Source organism: Euprymna scolopes, chromosome 6 (genome assembly GCF_053919585.1).
Source record: "Euprymna scolopes isolate OS-2025 chromosome 6, ASM5391958v1, whole genome shotgun sequence".
Lineage (NCBI taxonomy): Eukaryota > Metazoa > Mollusca > Cephalopoda > Sepiida > Sepiolidae > Euprymna > Euprymna scolopes.
The window spans coordinates 17,562,033-17,582,482 of NC_136487.1; the positions used below are offsets into that span (position 1 = coordinate 17,562,033).

General features: G+C 34.0%; 1 protein-coding gene across 1 annotated transcript; it reads left to right on the top strand.

Annotated features, from left to right (window-relative positions):
• Positions 1-7,226: 7,226 nt before the first annotated feature.
• On the top strand, positions 7,227-19,306 carry LOC145277548 (uncharacterized). The gene is made up of 2 exons (XM_080129018.1): positions 7,227-7,347; positions 16,098-19,306. The coding sequence occupies exon 2, from the start codon at positions 16,201-16,203 to the stop codon at positions 19,009-19,011; it is 2,811 nt and encodes a 936-aa protein (XP_079985144.1). The 5' UTR covers positions 7,227-7,347; positions 16,098-16,200; the 3' UTR covers positions 19,012-19,306.
• Positions 19,307-20,450: the final 1,144 nt, after the last annotated feature.

Here is a 20,450-nt window from a genome sequence, read left to right on the forward strand (position 1 = left end):
AACTATGCGACAGCAATACGTCCAACACTGGGAACAGTGCTATTACAAAGAAAAATCCACCCCCTCACTTCTGTAAATCATCTCAGAGACAAAAACTCGTTACACGCAAAAAGAAAAGGAGGTCCTGGCAATGAGGTTATGTATTGTAGCCTCACTATAGTCACAGCAAGATCTACTCAAATAGAATAATGGCGTGCAGCCCCAACTGTAAAACCCAGCTGCGTGCGTGGCTGGGTTTTACAGTTTGTTTTAGTTGTGCACATGTCGCCTTTCTACACCCCACGCAAATTCTGTGGGCATATAAACTAAACTCTGTCTTTCCATGCGGATGTCTTTGAAAGCACCTTATGTCACAAAGATGTTGTTTTTTTCATCCAATAGGATTACGAAGAAAACAAATTTCAAAAATATTTTTTCAGACAGCATACGTGGAGCTGGTTGGAAATATATAAAAAGGGCACTTTGTGCTAAACCAGTCAGTCGATCCCCAACCAGCATGCTGTAGACATCATCATCGACTCCGTCCACGGGACGTTAAACACGTGCATAACCCATAATTAATTTTCCGCTGACATGGACTTTTTACCCTTTTCTATCTCTCTGATAAAGTAAGCGATGGACCTTTATGTTGGTTAATTATTCCTAAAAAAGAACTGGTTATTTCTAACCAAGAACTTTAATTTTTTCCTACTTCATTTCATTTTAATTACCTCAGTCGCAGGACTTTTTCTACTCTATTACACAATGAACATTTAATACCTCAGTTGCAGGACTTTTGCTATTTCATATGAAGAACATTTAATTACCTCAGTCACAGGAAGAGACTCAAGAAAAAACTTTCTTGTCTTCTCTGTTCACTTATTTACGATTTAAAAAAAAAAATTTTGTATTAAATTTATTCATTCATTTTCACACCCATTTATCATTATTTCCATTTCCATTTGTTGCAAGACTGTGCAAGAATGTGTCGATGTTAGTCCCACAACAAGGGGTTGACCCAACATGAGTCGTTCAATCAATCAGGATAGCTAGCGACAACACCAACTACGATCCCTACATCAACATCGCTGTGCCCGACGCACTTACTGACATTCAGTGAATGTGGCCCAGGCATTACCTCCTGCCATGGTCGATGAAGTGGCCGACACATTCAAACACATCTCTCAACATGAACCAGCACCAAATTCTTGACTTCGTACAAGTCGTAAAAAGTCAAGCTCTGCAAACAACACTCTCCAGGACTTGCAAACTTTCTCCGACGACTTAATTCATCAAACCTGGACCCTCACGGATTTTCGGCAAGTGCATAAAATCCACAGACTTCAATAACAACTGTCATAGAACTCACACCAATTTAAAATGAGTTAGCTGCGACGCGCACATTGAAAAACTCAACTGGTCATTCGTTGATTCAACCGACGCTGAGAAACCCGATCAACACGAATGATGCACACCGACCTGGCTACAAACTCATCTGTACTGGCACTGCAAACTTGCTTGCAAGCCTTTGTGTAACTGACTTCAAGCATATTCGCTTAGACTCTGCAGACGCAATTGCAGACTAAGATTGTGCAGATTCACTTGCACTCGCTTTCAATCTACCAACGAACAATCATGCAAACCTGATCATTCTCAAGCAACCATGTCAAAAATTAAATACACCCTTCCTCGCCGACAGGAAGCTTCAACATATTTTGATTCATTTTCTGGACACTATAAAAACGTGTATTTATTACTGAATAGATTATCTAATCAATTTTCTAAGAAGGGGGCCATATTATAGCCTTACTGTAGTCACAGCGAGATCTACTCAAATAGAATAATGGTGCGCAGCCCCAACTGTAAAACCCAGTTGCATAGGCATCACTGTTTAAAGTTCATTTTAGCTGCATGTGCACCCACGCAAATTCTGTAGCCATATAAACTAAACTCTGTCTTTTCATGCAGACGTCTTTGAAAGCATCTTATGCTACAAAGATGTTGTTTTTTTCATTCAATCGGATTACAAAGAAAACAAATTTCAAAAATATTTTTTCAGACAACGTTTGTGGAGACAGTTGGAAATATATAAAAAGGGCACTTTGCGCCAAACCAGTCAGTCGACCCCCAACTAGCATGCTGTAGACATCATCATCGACTTTGTTCACTGAACGTTAAACGCGCACGCAACCGATAATTAATTTTCCACGGGAATGGACTTCTTACTCTTTTCTATCTCTCTGATAAAGTAAGTGATGGACCTTTATGTTGGTTAATTATTCCTAAAAAAGAACTGGTTATTTCTAACCAAGAACTTTAATTTTTTCCTACTTCATTTCATTTTAATTACCTCAGTCGCAGGACTTTTTCTACTTCATTACACAATGAACATTTAATACCTCAGTCGCAGGACTTTTGCTATTTCATAATATAAAGAACATTTAATTACCTCAGTCACAGGAAGAGACTCAATTAAGAAAAAAACTTAACAATACTCAGAAATGATTCCACCAACCAAGACAAGGACCTAGAGGAGAAAATGGCAGCATTCGTTTACACCTGTGCTAGTTGACACGGTTAAGATTCGGATTAAAAATTGTTATAAAAATAAATACAATTAAGGCATGCAGTATGATTATGATTATGTTGGCGCGTGAAAAATAAAAAAATAACTCCCACGCAAATTCCGGCGTGGCCTTATATATTAAATCGACTCAAAACGAGCGGACGTAGTACAGAGCACCCCACGTGATGTTTCCGTCCAATGGGATTTCTCCAAGGACATTTTTCTAAACTTTTCTTCTTAAGGATGTGTCCTCTATAGTATTAGACCTAACTGAATGGTTAATTGTAGGTATTGACCATTTCATACCCTCTAAAAAGTTTCAGCAAAAACCTAACAGCCAGCCATGGTTCTCTCCAGAATGTGCTGCTGCCATTGCGCACAGAAATCACTTTTTCCACTGCTTCAAACGTAATAGATGTATGGAAACTAAAGCCGTTTTCAGGACTGCCAGCAACCATTGTAAGAAAGTAATAAGGAACGCAAGAGAGTTGTATGCTCAATCTGTTAAGTCCAAAGTAGCTGAGCAGCGGCTTGGTTCCCACCAGTTTTGGCAAATAGCAAACAGAATCCTGAACAGAAGCGTGTGCTCCATCCCAACTATTATCAATGGACCTGAGGTAATCTCGTCAGCATCAGACAAAGCCAAACTCTTTGTCAAGAACTTTGCAGCTAATTCTACCCTTTGCGACCAAGACCGCCAACCCCCAATATTTCCTCCTGTATCAGAAAACACGCTATGTGATATACGTATATCTGTACGTGATGTTGCGAAGCTAATCAAAAACCTTGATTCGAGTAAAGCAACTGGCCCTGATGGTATTCCAATTATAGTACTCAAAAAACTTCAACCTGAATTAGCGCCCATACTTACAAAACTGTTTAAACGTTGTCTTAAGGAGAATAGTTTGCCATCTCCCTGGAAAATCTCATCAGTATGCCCTGTATTTAAGAATTCAGGTGATCGCTCATCCCCCTCTCAGTACAGGCCAATAAGTCTCCTGTGCGTCATGAGTAAGTTGCTAGAATCTGTGTTAAATACAGAAGTAATCAAACATCTCAACAAAAATAACCTTCTTAGTGACACTCAATATGGTTTCCGTTCTGCTAGATCTACAGCAGATGTCCTCACAGTTATATCGCATAGGATTAGCAAATCTCTTGACGGTGGCAATCTTTCTAGGGCAATTGCTCTTGACATATCTAAAGCCTTTGATAGGGTATGGCATAAAGGTTTACTTCATAAGATCGCTAGCTATGGTATAGCTGGAAAAGTCTTCTCAATTATTAAATCTTTTCTTTCTGATAGGTTCATAAGAGTAGTAGTTGAGGGGCAAAAATCAGAAGCTCACAGTATTAATGCCGGTGTCCCTCAGGGATCCATCCTGGGCCCAACTCTTTTCCTGATCTACATTAATGATCTTCCAAATCATATCCTTACATCATTTGTAGACATTTATGCTGACGACACTACCATTTATGGTACCACATCTAAGACAGTAAACGACCAAGTTCTCTCCAATTCTCTCTCCTCTGATCTTGAGCACGTAGTACAATGGGGAAAGGAGTGGCTGGTTACTTTTAATGCATCTAAAACCAAGCTTCTCTCTTTACATCATCAACATTCTAATTCACATTTGTCATCAATTGAAATGAATGGCTCTCGTCTTCAGGAGGCCTCAAGTTTTGACAAGCTTCTGGGCTTGACCATTACTCCTGATCTTAAATGGAACACGTATATCAAATCTGTTGCCAAGGCTGCTGGAAAAATGGTGGGATCTTTCTATCGATCCAGTAGATATCTCACTGCTGATGCTATTCTCTATCTATATAAGAGCCAGGTACGTCCAAGGATGGAATACTGTTGCCACATCTGGGCAGGAGCTGCTAGAAAGGACTTGTCCTGCCTTGATAGAGTTCAAAATAGACTTCGTAGCCTCGTAGGAGATGTCCTTTTCTCCTCCTTGCAACCTCTATCTCACAGAAGAGATGTTGCGAGTTTGTCTCTGATGTATCGTTATTTTCATGGAAAGTGTTCAACTGAGCTTCAATCTATGGTCCCCCCTCGCCAAACTTTCACAAGAAACACTCATCTAGCTGTAAACACTATCAATAATTTCCCCCACTCTTTATCTGTGCCTAAACCTAAACGTAGATTCCATGAACAAAGCTTCTTTCTTAGAACTGCACACCTGTGGAATTGTCTTCCGTTTTCCTGCTTTCCGGCTGACTACAATATGGTTGTGTTCAAGTCTAAAGTAAATAAGTTCTTGATGAGCCGTTCCATATAAGTTATTAAATTTACCAAATTTTCATTACTAATGATTACTATATTGACCAATTTCTACTGTACACTCTTTAACCCTTATCCTTGAGTGGCCTCTGGGCCTTGATAATGTGGTGATGCCTTTGTAAAAAAAAAAAAAAAAAAAAAAAAAAGCTCGCTGGGAGCCGGTCCAAATAGTATTTAAGCATGCACAAACATCAAATCTCTCTCTCAACTGCATTTTCATTCGGACGTTCCATGCGTGTTACTATCACTCTTCCATTTTCACCGCTCCGCGCGCTTCATACAATTTCACAGGCGAACATTACCTATTGCCTCTCTTAACATGTTTTAACATATGAACAGTTCAACAAAAAAAAGACATTCTTCTTTTTTTTATACGAACACTTAAAAAGGACTTCTGAACTCATTGTGAATAAACCTCCATTTGTTTTGCATGTAAGTCTTCTTCTTTTTATTTTTATTTATTTGTGGAGGAAGTTAGTTCCTAAAAAGGCCTGACGACCCCCACACACCATAATGGAATCCATGCTTGTCACAGAAAGCCACCAAACTGATGAAACCAGCAATTACATATGACAGACAATATATAAGAAATGGTTCTCCATCAAAGGACCATTTTCAGCATATTAGGCATACTGTGGCAGCATCATGTGTGAGAACGAACTACTGATGTATAGCACGCAGATCATAATTCTTTTAGTGCTGAAACCGACCATGATTGCCAAAATCCATTCTGGTCATCAGGGAATTACCAGGTGTAAACAAAGAGCTCGCCAATCCATATAGTGGTCAGGACTATCTGACTAAATCAAAAGGGCCATAGAAAACATTGCATGACAATTGAGCTTCCAATGAGACTATGGTGCACTTTACCCTTTGATCTGTTAAAACAAATAAAAAGAGGAGATCATATATCATGGACACTAAGGATGTAGGAAACAGATCTGCAAAATTCTAGTGTCAGTAGAAGCTTGCTCACACAGACACAACCCAAGAGCAACTTCCAGTTAATAATAACCACATGGTGAGTTGTCACCCTTAGTTAGCTGCATAGTTCTTATAACTGCTACTAACACTTATGTGATGCCATTAACTTGCTCCTGCCCGACACAATTGGGGAGTAAGGCATCAGACTCAATCTCTTTGCAAATATGGGTTTTTTAAGCTCAGGCTATACTGATCAATGCATTGGGCATCTCGCCACTATTATCGCTAAATGCCTTCTCCAAGGTCAAGCAAGTTATGATTGTATGAGCTGATGGAATTAACAATTAAATCGGGTTTGACATTCAAACATTTATAAACTGTACACTTTATTCATAAGTAAAAATATATGGTTGTCATATTTGTGCTATTTTCATTAAATACACAATAAAATAATAGTACTTGCAATCAAAATGTAGTGATCGTTGCTTCTAAATCTCATTCATACTCTCATCTTGTTCCACTACAAGGACAATAAAAACTATTAAAATAAAGAGGGGAGATGTTATGTTTACAGACATTCTGTACAAAAAGAAGTTACCTCTCCTGAAATGTAACTTCTTGCACTGATGTGAATAAAACAAGGCTGGCTATCAGCCATCTTGGTCTTAATGTATAATTTCTTTATGAAAATTGTCACGGCTAACACATGACAAATATTCTTCTAATCAATTCCAAAACACATGTAGCAGTCACCATAGCAAACTATTTTCTTTGTGGAGTAATGTCCTCTTTCTGACTGATGCAGCCATGCACTGACCAGTCAGCTACTAAGGCATATTAATCCTATATGTCCCTTAAGGAACTAATTACCTAATTGTCAGGAACTAGCCACCAGTCAACAGAAGAGCTCAGACCACCAAAGAAGACAGACCTTTCTCCTCTCACTCTCTGTCCACTGAATCCTCCAGGCTGCCACTACTTCACTGGAGGCCTCCGCTGGACAACCTGGGGACACTGCAAGTTTCTGCTTCCCGGCATGAGAACATCCTAGAACTTTCTATTCCTTTTCTTTCTTTCACCTTGAACACAATCCTTATTCTTTCAGATTAAACCTTTTCGTTGTTTTGTTTTAAAAAGAGGTGTTGATTAATTATTCTGCCCTCCTGTGTTGAAAATTAATTTTTATTAGGGGTTTTGTGCCCATAAAAACTATGTGCGCATAAAAACTACCTAAACACAATTCGTATTATGGACGGCTTCATTAACATGTTGATGTTTTACATTTTCTACTGAAACTGAATTAAATTAACAAAAATATAATGTATCAAATAATTTTAGCTAATAATAATAATATTTATGACAAAGTTTTATTCTCATTTAGTCATACGTAATATTCCAATATGTTAATATTTAATTATTTGTAATTTTTACATCTTGAAAGTTCTTTTACATGGGACACTTTTCCATGTTCACCGGTAAATACGAAACTAATACTGTTAGAAATAATGTTTGTTTGTCAATTTCAATTTTAGCTTATTTTTACGAATTATGTTTTTATCGTCGCATTTATTGGCGTATCGTAAATTTTGTAAGTATTCATAGATTTTTGTTTCCCATATCAGCCAGGATGCTGTAATTAATAAAAATCTATATTTGTTGAGTGGAAAAATTTTATAAAAATGACAAAATTTATTTTAAAATGAGGTCTAGCTTGCATTTAAAAAAATTTTTGCTTATTTTTATTAAAATATCTTAAACTAAATTTTCATTTTTCTTTCGTAAAATGAACATTAAAAACGACTAAAATATATATTAGCAGTCCATTCTTTGAAATAGACCTCAAAAACGCACCAAAATATTAAGCATTAATTTAAAATTATAAAAATTTATTTTTAAATACTGTAATATTTAAGTTAAAATAAAATGCCTTTTTTAAAGATTTTTTTGTTGTAATTTTTTTCCTAAAAAAAAGTAAATATTTTAGTGTTTTTATTTAATGTAACATGTTTATTCAGCTCGAAAAACATACAGTGTTTACCTATGTATTGGAAAATTTAAAATGGCGCCTGACTCTCTCTTAAACACAGTAAGTTTGGGAAACTGGGTTAAAATAAGAAACTATACAAAATACTGTTAGAAACCCACCGAATATATGCCAACCTATGTCACGGTAATATATTGAGCGAGTTTCTAACAGTATTTTGTATAGTATGTCTTATTTTTAATTCTGTTTCCCCAACTTACCGTGTTCAAGAGAGAGTCGGGCGCCATTTTAAATTTTCCAATACATCGATAAACACTGTTTTTCGAGCTGAATAAGCATGTTACATTCAATAAAAACACTAAAATCTTATCCAGTTAGGTAGAAAAGTAACATATCTTGCCTTTGGTAACATTTATTTGTTATATATTTGTTTTTTGACACCTTTTTCGAATGTGTTAGGTGTATCAGAATTTTTGACACCCCTAACACGAAACTGCGAATAAAATATAAAAAACTCGTAATTTCTCTTTTAAAAGTGGGTTGTTTATTTTCTTTATGGATTATACTTTCAAAATAAACTATTAAAGTTGTATAAAAAGTAATAGAAATATTTTTATTTTTTATTTTTTAAAAAACTAATGAAATTAATTCAATTTTACGAGTTCAGTATTTTTCAATTTTTAAACTTTAAAAATCTATGAAAATTTTTCTATTGATTCTATTTTTACGATATTTTCAGGGTCAATGTGAAATTTTATGCTCTTTCCAATAAACCGAATATAATATTTTAGACAAATGTTTTCTTTTTAATTAACGCCCCCCCCCCACCATTTTGAAATGTCTATTAAAAAGTAAATAATTAATTTACGCACCAAAATTTTATATATCACAAATTGAAGATAAAAGATCAATAAATAATATATTCAAATTTAAAATAAAGAAAGTAGTGTTTTTTTAGAAATTTACCCGTAAAGTCCGAAGTTTAAAACCTTTTTTTTTTTTAAACCACGTTGTTTTTTTTTTGTTGTTTTTTTTTAAATGAAACCTTGGTCCTTGCTCCTTTAATTGCAAAACAAATTAGAGCTTAAATTACATTTTTCGAGTAGTTATAAGCTTGGAAATACAGGGGGTCGAATTATTCAATATTTTTCACAAAGTTTCTCACACACCTATGTGTATAGTAATACAAACCCTAAGATTATTTTTGGTACATGTCCACAGTTTAGCAACAAATAATAAAAACACTTTATATAATATACATACCCACCACGAAACGAAAATGAAAATTGTTATATTCCAAAAATCACATAAATTGATGCAATAATTTTTTTTTAATGAGAAATCATTGTTTTACAATTTGTTGCAATTTTAAGAGTAAATTGTAATCATTATAAGGCTGATTTTGATCTCGGTAGTTCGAATTGAGTTGTCTCCCTTTATTTATTAAACAACGTGGATCAAAACACATCTCGCTTCGTCATAAAATTTGATTTTCTTAGTTAAAAAAAAACTATTTGATCAATTTATTTGATTTCTTGGAATATGACAATTTCGTTTCATGATGGGTACATACATAAAAATTTTTCTGTAGTTTTTTTTTTTTTAAATTAGGTTAAATTCTGGACTTGCACCCTATTTTATTCTCTATTTTTCACTTTTTTTTTAACCTAACCTATTTTTAACATGTCAACAAATCAAACAAATTGTATAATTTTACTACAACTCTATGAAATTATTTAATTAAAAAAAATCTTGACCAATTATATAATGACTAGTTCGACGTCCGGCGTTGCCTGGTCATACAATACGTTTAAGCATTATATTTTAATTTATGCAGATTTCGTATGTATTATTATAGAATGAATCCTCTATTTAATATTATATATTTTGTGAAATAATTTGTCTGGTGGACTAATTCGCAAAAAAAAATAAAATAAATAATAATAGTTATAATGGCATTTATCAAATTCCATCTGTGTTTGTTTACAATATCACGTCAGCTGATATTTGGGTTGGACGATGAATGTCCTGGAAAAGTCACTTTTAATTAATGTTTAGTTTTAAAATATTCAAACAAAGAAATGATTTGCGGTGATTTTAAATTGTACCTCTTCTTTTATCGTAAATTGAAATTGATAAGAAAAAATTAAAATAAAATGGTGATTATACTCGGGCTTGAACGCAGGATTATTGAATCTGTAGTTGAATGTTCTACCACTGAGCTATATCTTCATATGTCAATATATGTTCTTTTTTGTTTTATTTTTGTAAGAAGAAATGATTTGCTGAGATTTTATCATCTCCTTTTGCCAGTGTAATATAAAATATTCCCCATTTAAAAATTCTTTTTCATCTATAAGAAAGAAATACTTTTTAAGATCGGATTTTTTTGATTTTCGATACCTATCGGATGAATTTCTGTGCAAAATGTATCTAAGAACACTATCAGACATATAAATTACCTTTGTGTGAAATTTGCATAAGATAGGCTTAGCTGTTTTGGAACCTATGTAGATATACATAATGAAATCATTATTTACAATATTTACATGATTGAGAAGGGTGAGAAACATCAGGTGTGTGTGCGAATTTCCAAAAGCATGAGTGTTTTAAAGGACGCAATGCCTCCACAGCCAACAATTGGTGCAGGCGGTTTGTCATGCTTCAGTAATACTAGTTGTGAAAAAAAAAAAGGTTTTAAAAGTCATGGGGGTTATGTGTATTTCTGACTATGCAGACATATCCACATATGAATTTAGGTAGAAATGGCACAGTGAATAAATATGAAAAAATGGCACGGGTGAATAAATATGAAAAATGGCACAAGAGGAAAGAATAGATGAAAATCTCACAATGAGTTCATCAAAATCATGTATGCAACACACTGAAAAGAAATTATATCTACTTTTAAAAAGTAGATGAGAACCCTCAGCTACACCTTTTCACCCCATGAGATTCTACTTTTTTTTTCTATTTTTACATGCAAACATCCTGAAAGCTTAGGAAAAATAATTTTAGACTTTAGTGTGGGGATAGGTGTATCAGAATTTTTGTAGGAATTTTTGACACCCCTAACACGAAACTACGAATAAAATATAAAAAAACTCGTAATTTCTCTTTTAAAAGTGGGTTGTTTATTTTCTTTATGGATTATACTTCCAAAATAAGCTATTAAAGTTGTTTTAAAAGTAATAGAAATATTTGTTTTTATTTTTTTTAAAACAGTAATGAATTTTACGAACTCAATATTTTTCAATTTTTAAACTTTAAAATTCTATCAAAATTTTTCTATTGATTCTATTTTTATGATATTTTCAAGGTCAATGTGAAAGTTTATGCTCTTTCCAATAAACTGAATATAATATTTTAGACAAAAGTATTTTTTTAAAATTCACGCCCCCCCCCTCCCATTTTCAAGTGTCTATTAAAAAGTAAATAATTAATTTACTCACCCAAGTTTTATATATTACAAATTGAAGAGAAAAGGGCAATAAATAATATATTCAAATTTAAAACAAAAAAAAAGTAGTGCACTATAAAGTACGAAGTTTAAAACCTTTTTTTTTTTTAAACCACGTTGTTTATTTTTTCTTTTGTTTTTTTTTAATGAAACCTTGGTCCTTGCTCCTTTCTTTAATTGAAAAAAAATTAGAGCTTGAATTGCATTTTTCGAGTAGTTATAAGCTTGGAAAGACAGGGTGTCGAATTAATTCACGCCCCCTCCCATTTTTAAATGTCTATTAAAAAGTAAATAATTAATTTACTCACCAAAGTTTTATATATCACAAATTGAAGATAAAAGATCAATAAATAATATATTCAAATTTAAAACAAAAAAAGTAGTGTTTTTTAGAAATTTACCTTTAAAGTCCGAAGTTTAAAACCTTTTTTAAAAAAAAACACATTTTTTTTTTTTTTTTTTTTGTAATGAAACCTTGGTCCTTGCTCTTTTAATTGAAAAAAAAAAAATTAGGGCTTGAATTACATTTTTCAAAGAGTTATAAGCTTAGAAAGATGGGGTGGAATTATTCAATATTTTTCACAAAATTTCTGACACACCTAGTGTGGGGATTAGTTTCACCTACAGATTTAATGTAAAATTATCTTTTTCCGGTCTATTCTAACTTTTTTTAGACAGTTAACATTTTTATCATTAACCCTAATGTAATGTGGCCGTTATGCTCAAACCTTGTTTGTTACAGTTCAAACCTCTCTCAGACCCCATGCTATCCAGCACCGTCGAAAAAGAACAAAAAGTAAAATCAAAAGAAAAGTAGCATTTTTACAAAAGAAACAAGATGTTCAGACGTAAAACATTGAACACGTCACATGCAGGGTTCAGATAGATGAGTCTGGTATCTTACATAGGTGCTTGCAGTGGTGTTGCCCAAGGTTCCATGCTGGATCCTATTCGGTTTCTACTCTATATCAACGACATGCTGAAAGTGATTGTTGGAAATTGGTGCTCCTATTAGCAGATGATGTCAAATGGTGCAGGTACCTTTGGATCTACCATACGAAAGTCAACTCAAGAAGATTAACTGTTTCTCGCTTGTGCATTGACAACTACCCAATGCTCTCATTTTGGCCTAGAACCTCCTCAATGGACATTATTATATCCCTCAGGATTTACTATTTATTCATGCACCACAAAGAGGCCAACAAGTGCATCACCAGACATTGTTGATTTGTATTGAACCAGAGGATGGGATGCTTTCTCAATTAAACTCCCTGTGTAATTTTTTCCGAGAACCAACATGACAATAGAAAAGAACTTCAACTCATTTTTTCTTTGTACCGACATTGATTTCCTCATTGTTACGACCGTGACGTCACTCGCGTGATCACCCATCCCTATAACGTGATCTTAAACATGCTCCACATCTCTAACGTGATCATTCTCTTTCTCTTTTTTATAGTCTTTTTTCTTTTACCAGTGACGTCATTTTGCATGCATTTGCATACGCGCCTCTACGCTGTGTTACACCTGAATCTTGAAATAGATTCTAGAAGACATAGTAAATGCGTAAACATCGGAAATAATTCAAGGCGAAATTGGACAAGTGTTGAACTATAGTATCCTCTTTTGTGTAAATATCTATCACTCTTTTCTTACATAATAATTGAAGCATGTTTTATTTTTTGCCGAATTTATTGAATTGAATTTAATTGAAAAAAAAGAACAAAACAACAAGCATTAATTCATCAATCACAGAAAGATAAGTGATACGATACCAGAAATTTAAAAAGTAGAAATAAATAATGTAACAAAAAACAGCTTTAATGTTCCGTATCCGGGGTGAGGTGGGGGCTAATCCCTTATTTAAAACTATGGGGAAAGAGCCTACTTAGAAAAATCAGTTTATTTGCTTGAATACAGCAGAGTAAATAATAAAAGTACAGAATAGTTAACAGTCAAGACATTGTAAAAAAAATTATTATACCAAACACATTTGAAAAGAATTTAATTATCTACCGAGCTGTCTGTTTTAATATGCTGAAACTGCTTTTAAGTTTTCTATTTCAAATTTTTTAAAATTGTCTCTACAATATGCAGGGAAAAATGGTTACTTGTTGCTTAACTGTATTGTGTTGAAGTAACACTCATTCTAGGTTAGTTGAACCAGCTTCCTCTGAAGGGGGAAATTTCATGGGAGTATGAAATTCACAAGGAGTCCTTAGGTATGCATAACCTCATAAGGGGAGATGATGATTGATATGTTTTTGAAACTCTTGCAGGAAGGTGTTGATGTCCTATGCCTGCTATTCTGAAATGATTACCCATCTGGTACTGACCAGGCTCAACATTGCTTAACTTTGGCGATCCAATGAGAACCAGTATGTCAATGTGATTATGCCATATTGTGTTGATTAACTGTTAGGGGTTTTCATTCCTGAAAATTTAAAAAGAGAATTATTTACTCCACCACTAACCCCAAGTTGATAAGACTTGACACTCAGACTTAGGGTTAGTAGTAAAATAGTTTTTTTTTTTTTATAACTATTCAGCAATTAAGTTCTTTACTCTCCCAACAACCAGCCATTTGTTTTTTTCTTGTGTATGTCATGACTGCTTTGTAACAAATAAAATTTTGAAATAGAACTGAAAACCATTTTTAGCACGTTAAAAGTATACGGCTAGATAGATAAATTACATTGCAATTGGTATAAGTTATTTGTTGAGGTATTTTTCTTTTTGTTTGTTTGCAATTTCACAACTGTTAACAATTAGCTCCTATTTTAAAACTATGAGGCGGGAACCTAGTTCACCTTTCACACACACACACAAAAAGTACTTGAAAAATTCAACTTTATTTGCTTAAAAACAGAATAAATTTTATAAATATTTATTTTAAAAAATACTTAGCCCTTAGGAGCCTAGCTCCGCCCCTCCTGAAAGATAATTTTCTGTTACTAAATTGTTTTTGCTTTGTGATATTTTTTCTTATTCATTCACTTGTGTCATTTTTTTTTTTTTTATAATGTCAGTTTTACTTTTTTTTTTTATCGTTTATATGTATCCAATGTTTTTTGGATGAAAATGAATGTTGATTTAAAATTTAATTTTTTTGGTCCTGAAATAAAATTGTATTTTGCTAGACATAGCAAAAACTATTAACAACAAAAAAAAAATGCTGGTTACATTGAAGCTTTTAGCTTTAAGATGATGGCCATTGAAACATAATCTTAAACAAATTCGTTTTATAACAATCTGATTAAATTAACAATTTAATAACTAAACAATACAATAATATTTAGATTATATTATGATATTGTTTGGTCATTAATTTATTAATTGAACCAAATTGTTATAAAAATAGAATTAATTTGGTTAAAAAAAAATGTTGTTTCGATGATAACCACCTTTAAGCCAAAACTTCAATATAATAAAAAATGATGTACCTTAAGTTGATCTTGTAGAAAATATGATGGTTGTATGATGTCCAGTATCAGAAAAGATGCAAACATACTTTTTCCATTTTAGCGTATTCATACACTGTGTTATTGGATTGAGGGAAGCTGAAAATGAAACAATCTAAACGCAGATTCCATGAACAAAGTTTCTTTCTTAGAACTGCACGCCTGTGGAATTGTCTTCCGTTTTCCTGCTTTCCAGCTGACTACAACATGAGCAATAAGTGAGACTGCCACTGTTGGCTGACCTCTCTCCCATGATGTTTTCTTTCTTTGGTTCTGTTCCAGAATTCTCCCGTTATTAAAACACAAAAATAAAGAAAAATCTATATCATGTTAGATACCCATAACGACACAAAAAAGATCAAATTCCAATAATTATTGAAATTGATCAAGCACTTTTATTTTTATAAAAACATCATTTTCAAGCGATTAATGGAAATTTGTAGACATTACGACATAACTCTCGCAAGGTTGGATTTAGTTATCTCCTTTTATTTTTGTTTCTTTTTTAATTGTCTTCAAAATGGCAGAAGAGATATAAAATTTGATTTTCTTATTTGAAACTACTTGATCAATTTACGTGAATTTTTGAACTATGATATTTTCATTTTGTCACAGGTGCATCATACAAATGTTTCTGGCTTGCTTGAACTGGCTCCTTTCCATGAATTCGCTGCATCCCGAATGAAAACCAACCATGCACAGCATTTCATAGGAGTCACATAGAAATATTTGATTCACAAGCGGTCCTTAACTATAAGTATATACACTTTAAGGATAGTGTGATCCAAGCAAAGCTTGATTATAGCATCGGAACCAACGCTTTTCATACCCAATTAATTTTGTGAAACGAGGTGTCTTGATCGGCAGAGTTGATAAGTTTGCACAGCCTATATGAGCCACTTTATAGGGCAAATGGGCGCTCAACCACAAGCAATACCAGACCTTTAAGCATGGTGATCATTGATAAACAGATAACATGTGATCAAAACATGGTTACACATTATCAAAGCCAACGTTGAACCTACCTCTGGTTCACAGGTTCATAGTGTTCGTCACTGGTCCTGGAATTGGCTGCTTATCACTATCCTGAGTGAATGCCACCAAAAATCAAAAAAAAGCACAGAGGTTAATTATTGATGTTGAGACAAGTGACAGCTAGTCTTAATTCCACGAATGAACAGTGTGTTGGTGTTAGTCACATTTGAGGTTTTAGTGAATGGGTGGGGTCATGATCCTTTCATGATAGACCCAGAATTTTTTTTTAAACATTGGATATGGAAAAACTGTTTGGAAAAGTATGAATTCTTAGTCTTGTGTTTATGGAAATAATTGCAATTGGTTTTTGTGTTTCAACATTAAATAATGCAAGCTAAACTTTTTTTTTTAGATACTTTCAAATTTGATAGAAATTTTTTTTTGTTTTCTTTTTGCAGGTTTTTCTTTACCTTATTGTGATGGATTTTGAGGGAGTAATTTTTACTTGTGAAACTTTTGCTTAATCGTGTTTTTGCGTCTTCTGGATGGATTCATCTGAATATGGAAAGTGATGTTCATAATTTCAAGTCCGAACTTTATGTCATTGATTGCAAGGAAGAGTACAACCATGCTGACAGAATAAATACTTCAAAAAGTTTAAACTCTCAGAATTTAGAAAATTCTTCACTCCTTTATCTGAATGACACTAACAACAACGGGAAGAGTAACAACCAAGAACAAAAATGTAAGTACTGTCCTGCGACATTCTCCAATCAACAAGAACTCCTTTCCCATTTAAAGATTCACGCATTCCAACCGACTCAATGTGACGAAACATTCTCCGATGCCAATTCATTTGTTTCATGTATGACTGATCATCAGTCCAAAATGAAATGGATCTGTGAATTCTGTTACAAAAGGTTTTCTTATCGGAGTTTCCTTGAGCAGCACCGACAATCTCATTTGGGTTTGAAGCCATTTAAATGCGGCAGATGTAATAAGCACTACAGCCGTCTGTACAACTTACTTGTCCATAAACGCCGACACCAGTCACATGACACATTTGATTGTTCTCGGTGCTCTCAGAAATTCTTTCATCCAAGCAGTTTGTCCAGACATATCCGACTCTCCCATCCTAGCCAGACGATGCACAAGTGTACACTCTGCCCCAAAGACTTCTCAGATTTGAAGGCACTGAGTAAACATTTAATGTCTCATAAGGTGACCAGGGCAGTGTCCACAGAAAATGCACTCTCTCGCAAATTTTATAAGCGAACTTTTACTAATGTAGGCAAAGTTCACCAAAATTTACAGACAGCTGCTACTGATGATCATCTTTCATCCAAAAAATATCCAAGCATGATTTTACAAAATGTTCGTTTACAATCGCATAACAAATCGAAGAAAACGGTAAATGTAAACCATCAGCTTAAGAATCATTCTGTGAGTGTTGATAAGAAATATTTTTGCAAGCTGTGCCCTAACCAAAAGTTTATGAGTGCAAAATTGCTCTTGGAGCATCAGAAATCAAGTCATAATGGAAAATCACTTTTCGTATGTGAGTATTGCCGCAAAGAATTCCGGTTTCGCAGCATCCTTAAGCAGCATCTTCGGAAACACACTGGTGAAAAACCATTTTGCTGTCCACATTGTCAAAAGGGTTTTGCCCGACTATTTAACTTGCAGCAACATTTCAAACGACATGAAACCGAGAATAGGATACCCGAGCAAGAAACAAACTATGAAACGCAAAAAGAAATAGATTGGGATGAGTCTGTAAATATGGAAAACCATTCCAGTTTTGGAAATAATTCCCAGAAAACTGACAATGTTAATTGTATTCTGACTGCTTCTGAAGCTTGCCAAAATATAAAAAAAGAAATTGTTAAAAATACATCTGACACATTCGAAAATTTATCTTATGATTATTTCCTGGAGCCTATTAACCATTCTGTTCAGCAATTCCAGGAAGAAATAGTCCCAATTTCTCAGTTTACATCTTTGGAAGATGTGTACATAAATGCAAACATTTCCGAAAAAGATACTGACAATAAGACTGTTTTAAAAACTCTGCCCATTCAATATAATAATAATGATAATAGCATGTTTTTACCTGATATTGAAAATCAACAGAGATTTCCTCCAGCCATCACAAAAGAAGCTGCTGTAATTTCTGTAGACGTTTCTAATGGGAAAACTGTTAAGCATGATGAACAGCTCGATATGATATTTGAAAATTTACCTCTCGAACGCAACAAACTCTCAGATCATCCAGTTGATCAACATAAACCCCAACTGGAGGAACTTTCGATTATTCATAACCTGACATCTCATAACAACGATGCCTATGTCGATAAAAGCAATGAGTCATATATTATCAATCTGGAAACAGACCTTTCTTCTGAGATTGATTCAAGGGGAGAAAACCCATCTATCGTTCAGCCATATGTCAGTAATGATGATGATATGATCGTAGAGCAGATTTCAACGGATGCTGTTGCTGCTAATAATTCACGAATTCTACAATATTTAAATTCACAGACTCAAGAAGTAAATTTAATTAAAGAAGTCGATAAGACAAACTATTTATTGGAAGGGACGACAGCCACTGATGCGACATTTGCAGATTCTGAATTAATTGATCTTACAGACGAGATTAACGATACGAAAACCAATCTAAACCTCACATGTTCTTATTGCGAAATAATTTGCCCGAGTCCTGAGTTGTTAAATGATCATTTGAAATTACATACAGTGAAGGAACCTTTTGTCTGTGGTTACTGCCAAAAATCTTTCCGTCATTCTGATCTCCTCATGGAGCATATAAAAGATCACCGGAAGCAGATTCAATTCTTCCGCTGCAACAAATGTTCCAAATCTTTCTTAACTCGGAACTCTTTAACGCTGCATCAGCAGACGCACAACGAAGTGCACTGTAGGCCACCACAAGCTCAGTTAAACTGCACAGATTGTAGTCAGCAGTTTTACAACTTGCAGGATCTTTACCGCCATAAATGTATATCAACCATGAATGTCCTTACGAATAGCTTTGATAAATCTAACATCAGTGATAACGTTGAAGTGAAGAAGGATTTTGAACGTTTTCAAAATACGATGAGGGGAGCAAAACACAACAGGTTGTACACATGCGAGCATTGCAGTAAGACGTTCAAACATCAAAGTTTATTAACGCAGCATCTGCGTAAACACACTGGGGAAAAACCATTTGCATGTGTCATCTGCGGAAAATCTTTTTCGCGTCTTTTTAATCTTAAAGTTCACCAGAGAAAACACATTGCAAAACGACATCTTTCTCATTTGCCTTCACCTGCTGTGCGTCCAGCTCATCAAATAAATAACGGATATTCGTGAGATAACAACATCCATTTGCAATTATTTTGTGATGATATTTATGCTGATACTTATCTGGCATGGGCTGGAATCAGAGTGTAGTATCTGTTCTGATGCTGCACTCGAGTTAATTTATCCTTAGTCAATAGAGGGGCTAGAAACCCTTCTATACTAAGGCAATTTTTATTTTTGCCTACTTTCAGAGTACCCCTTTTGGGGGGAGTTGGGTAAAAACAGCCTTGTGTCACATTTGGCTTTCGTGGGTAAGCAACTAAATATGCTGATGCAAAATAAAGTAAATATCTAAAAGAAAAAAGTAATTTCTTGTTTTACCTATTAATCATATGAGTATCGCCATCGATGTTTTTGTTGTATTTACAGAGATAAGAATAGTATTCATATTATTTGGATTCTTCAGAATAGTGTTCTCATCTTGAGTCTTACTTTCACAATGTTTCGGTCAATGTAAGTTTCAACCTTCTTCAGGTGTATATTGTTGAATTTGTAAATCTTTCGAATGTAATCTCGACCCTATATTTAATTCATGGGGTTAGCAGGCTCTTATTTCAATAATCATGGACTGGGTAGAAGTTTTTAGTAATTCACAATTGTATTTAGGGTGTCACCCGCGCTGAGGATTGAAACTTCAACCTCCTAAAGAAGGTCGAAGGTTACATCAATTGAAACATTGTACAAATAACACTCAAGATGAGAACAGTAGTCTGAATAATCCAAATAATACGAAAGTGGATGTTCGTCCATTGGAACAATGAAGACCATTTGATCATCCTGGAGGGATAATGGATGATATACACCAAATTATGAAGCAAGGGTTGCGCAATCACTAACCACTCTTCTCCTGAGTTATCAAAGTTTGATTTCAGAAACATAAGAATAATAGACTGAATAATTAAAATACAGAGAAATGTTTTATTAGCAAAAACAAGAAGAATGATTAACTCTACCAATAATTATTTGGTGTATCGTTTTTGAGAGAATCTTTGGTTCAGGATTCAACCTCATTAAAAAACAAATGTACAGAAAAATTTTTATGGTGTACATACATATCACAGAACGAAAATGTCATATTCCAAAAGTCACATAAATTGATCAAGTAGTTGTCTTTTATATAGAAAAACCAAATTGTATGATTTTTAGCGATTAACAGTATTATTGTCGTCATTATAAGGTTGATTTTGATCTCTTATTTCTGATGAGGTTGTTAAGGGGGCAAGTACCCAATGATGAATTTTAAAGATGGCAACCAAGACATGTGTTTCATCATAAAATTTGATTTTCTTAGTTCAAATAGAAAACTATCAATTTACATGATTTTTAGAATATGACAATTTCTATTCTGCGAAGGATACGTACATCAAAAGTTTTTCTGTATTTTTGATTTTTAATTAGGTTGAACCCTGATATAATTTACTTAGGTTGAACCCTGAACTTGCACTGAC

What these genes read in the sequence shown, in the direction of transcription:
- LOC145277548 (XM_080129018.1), top strand. Translation starts at nt 16,201, where the DNA reads ATGGAAAGTGATGTTCATAATTTCAAGTCCGAACTTTATGTCATTGAT.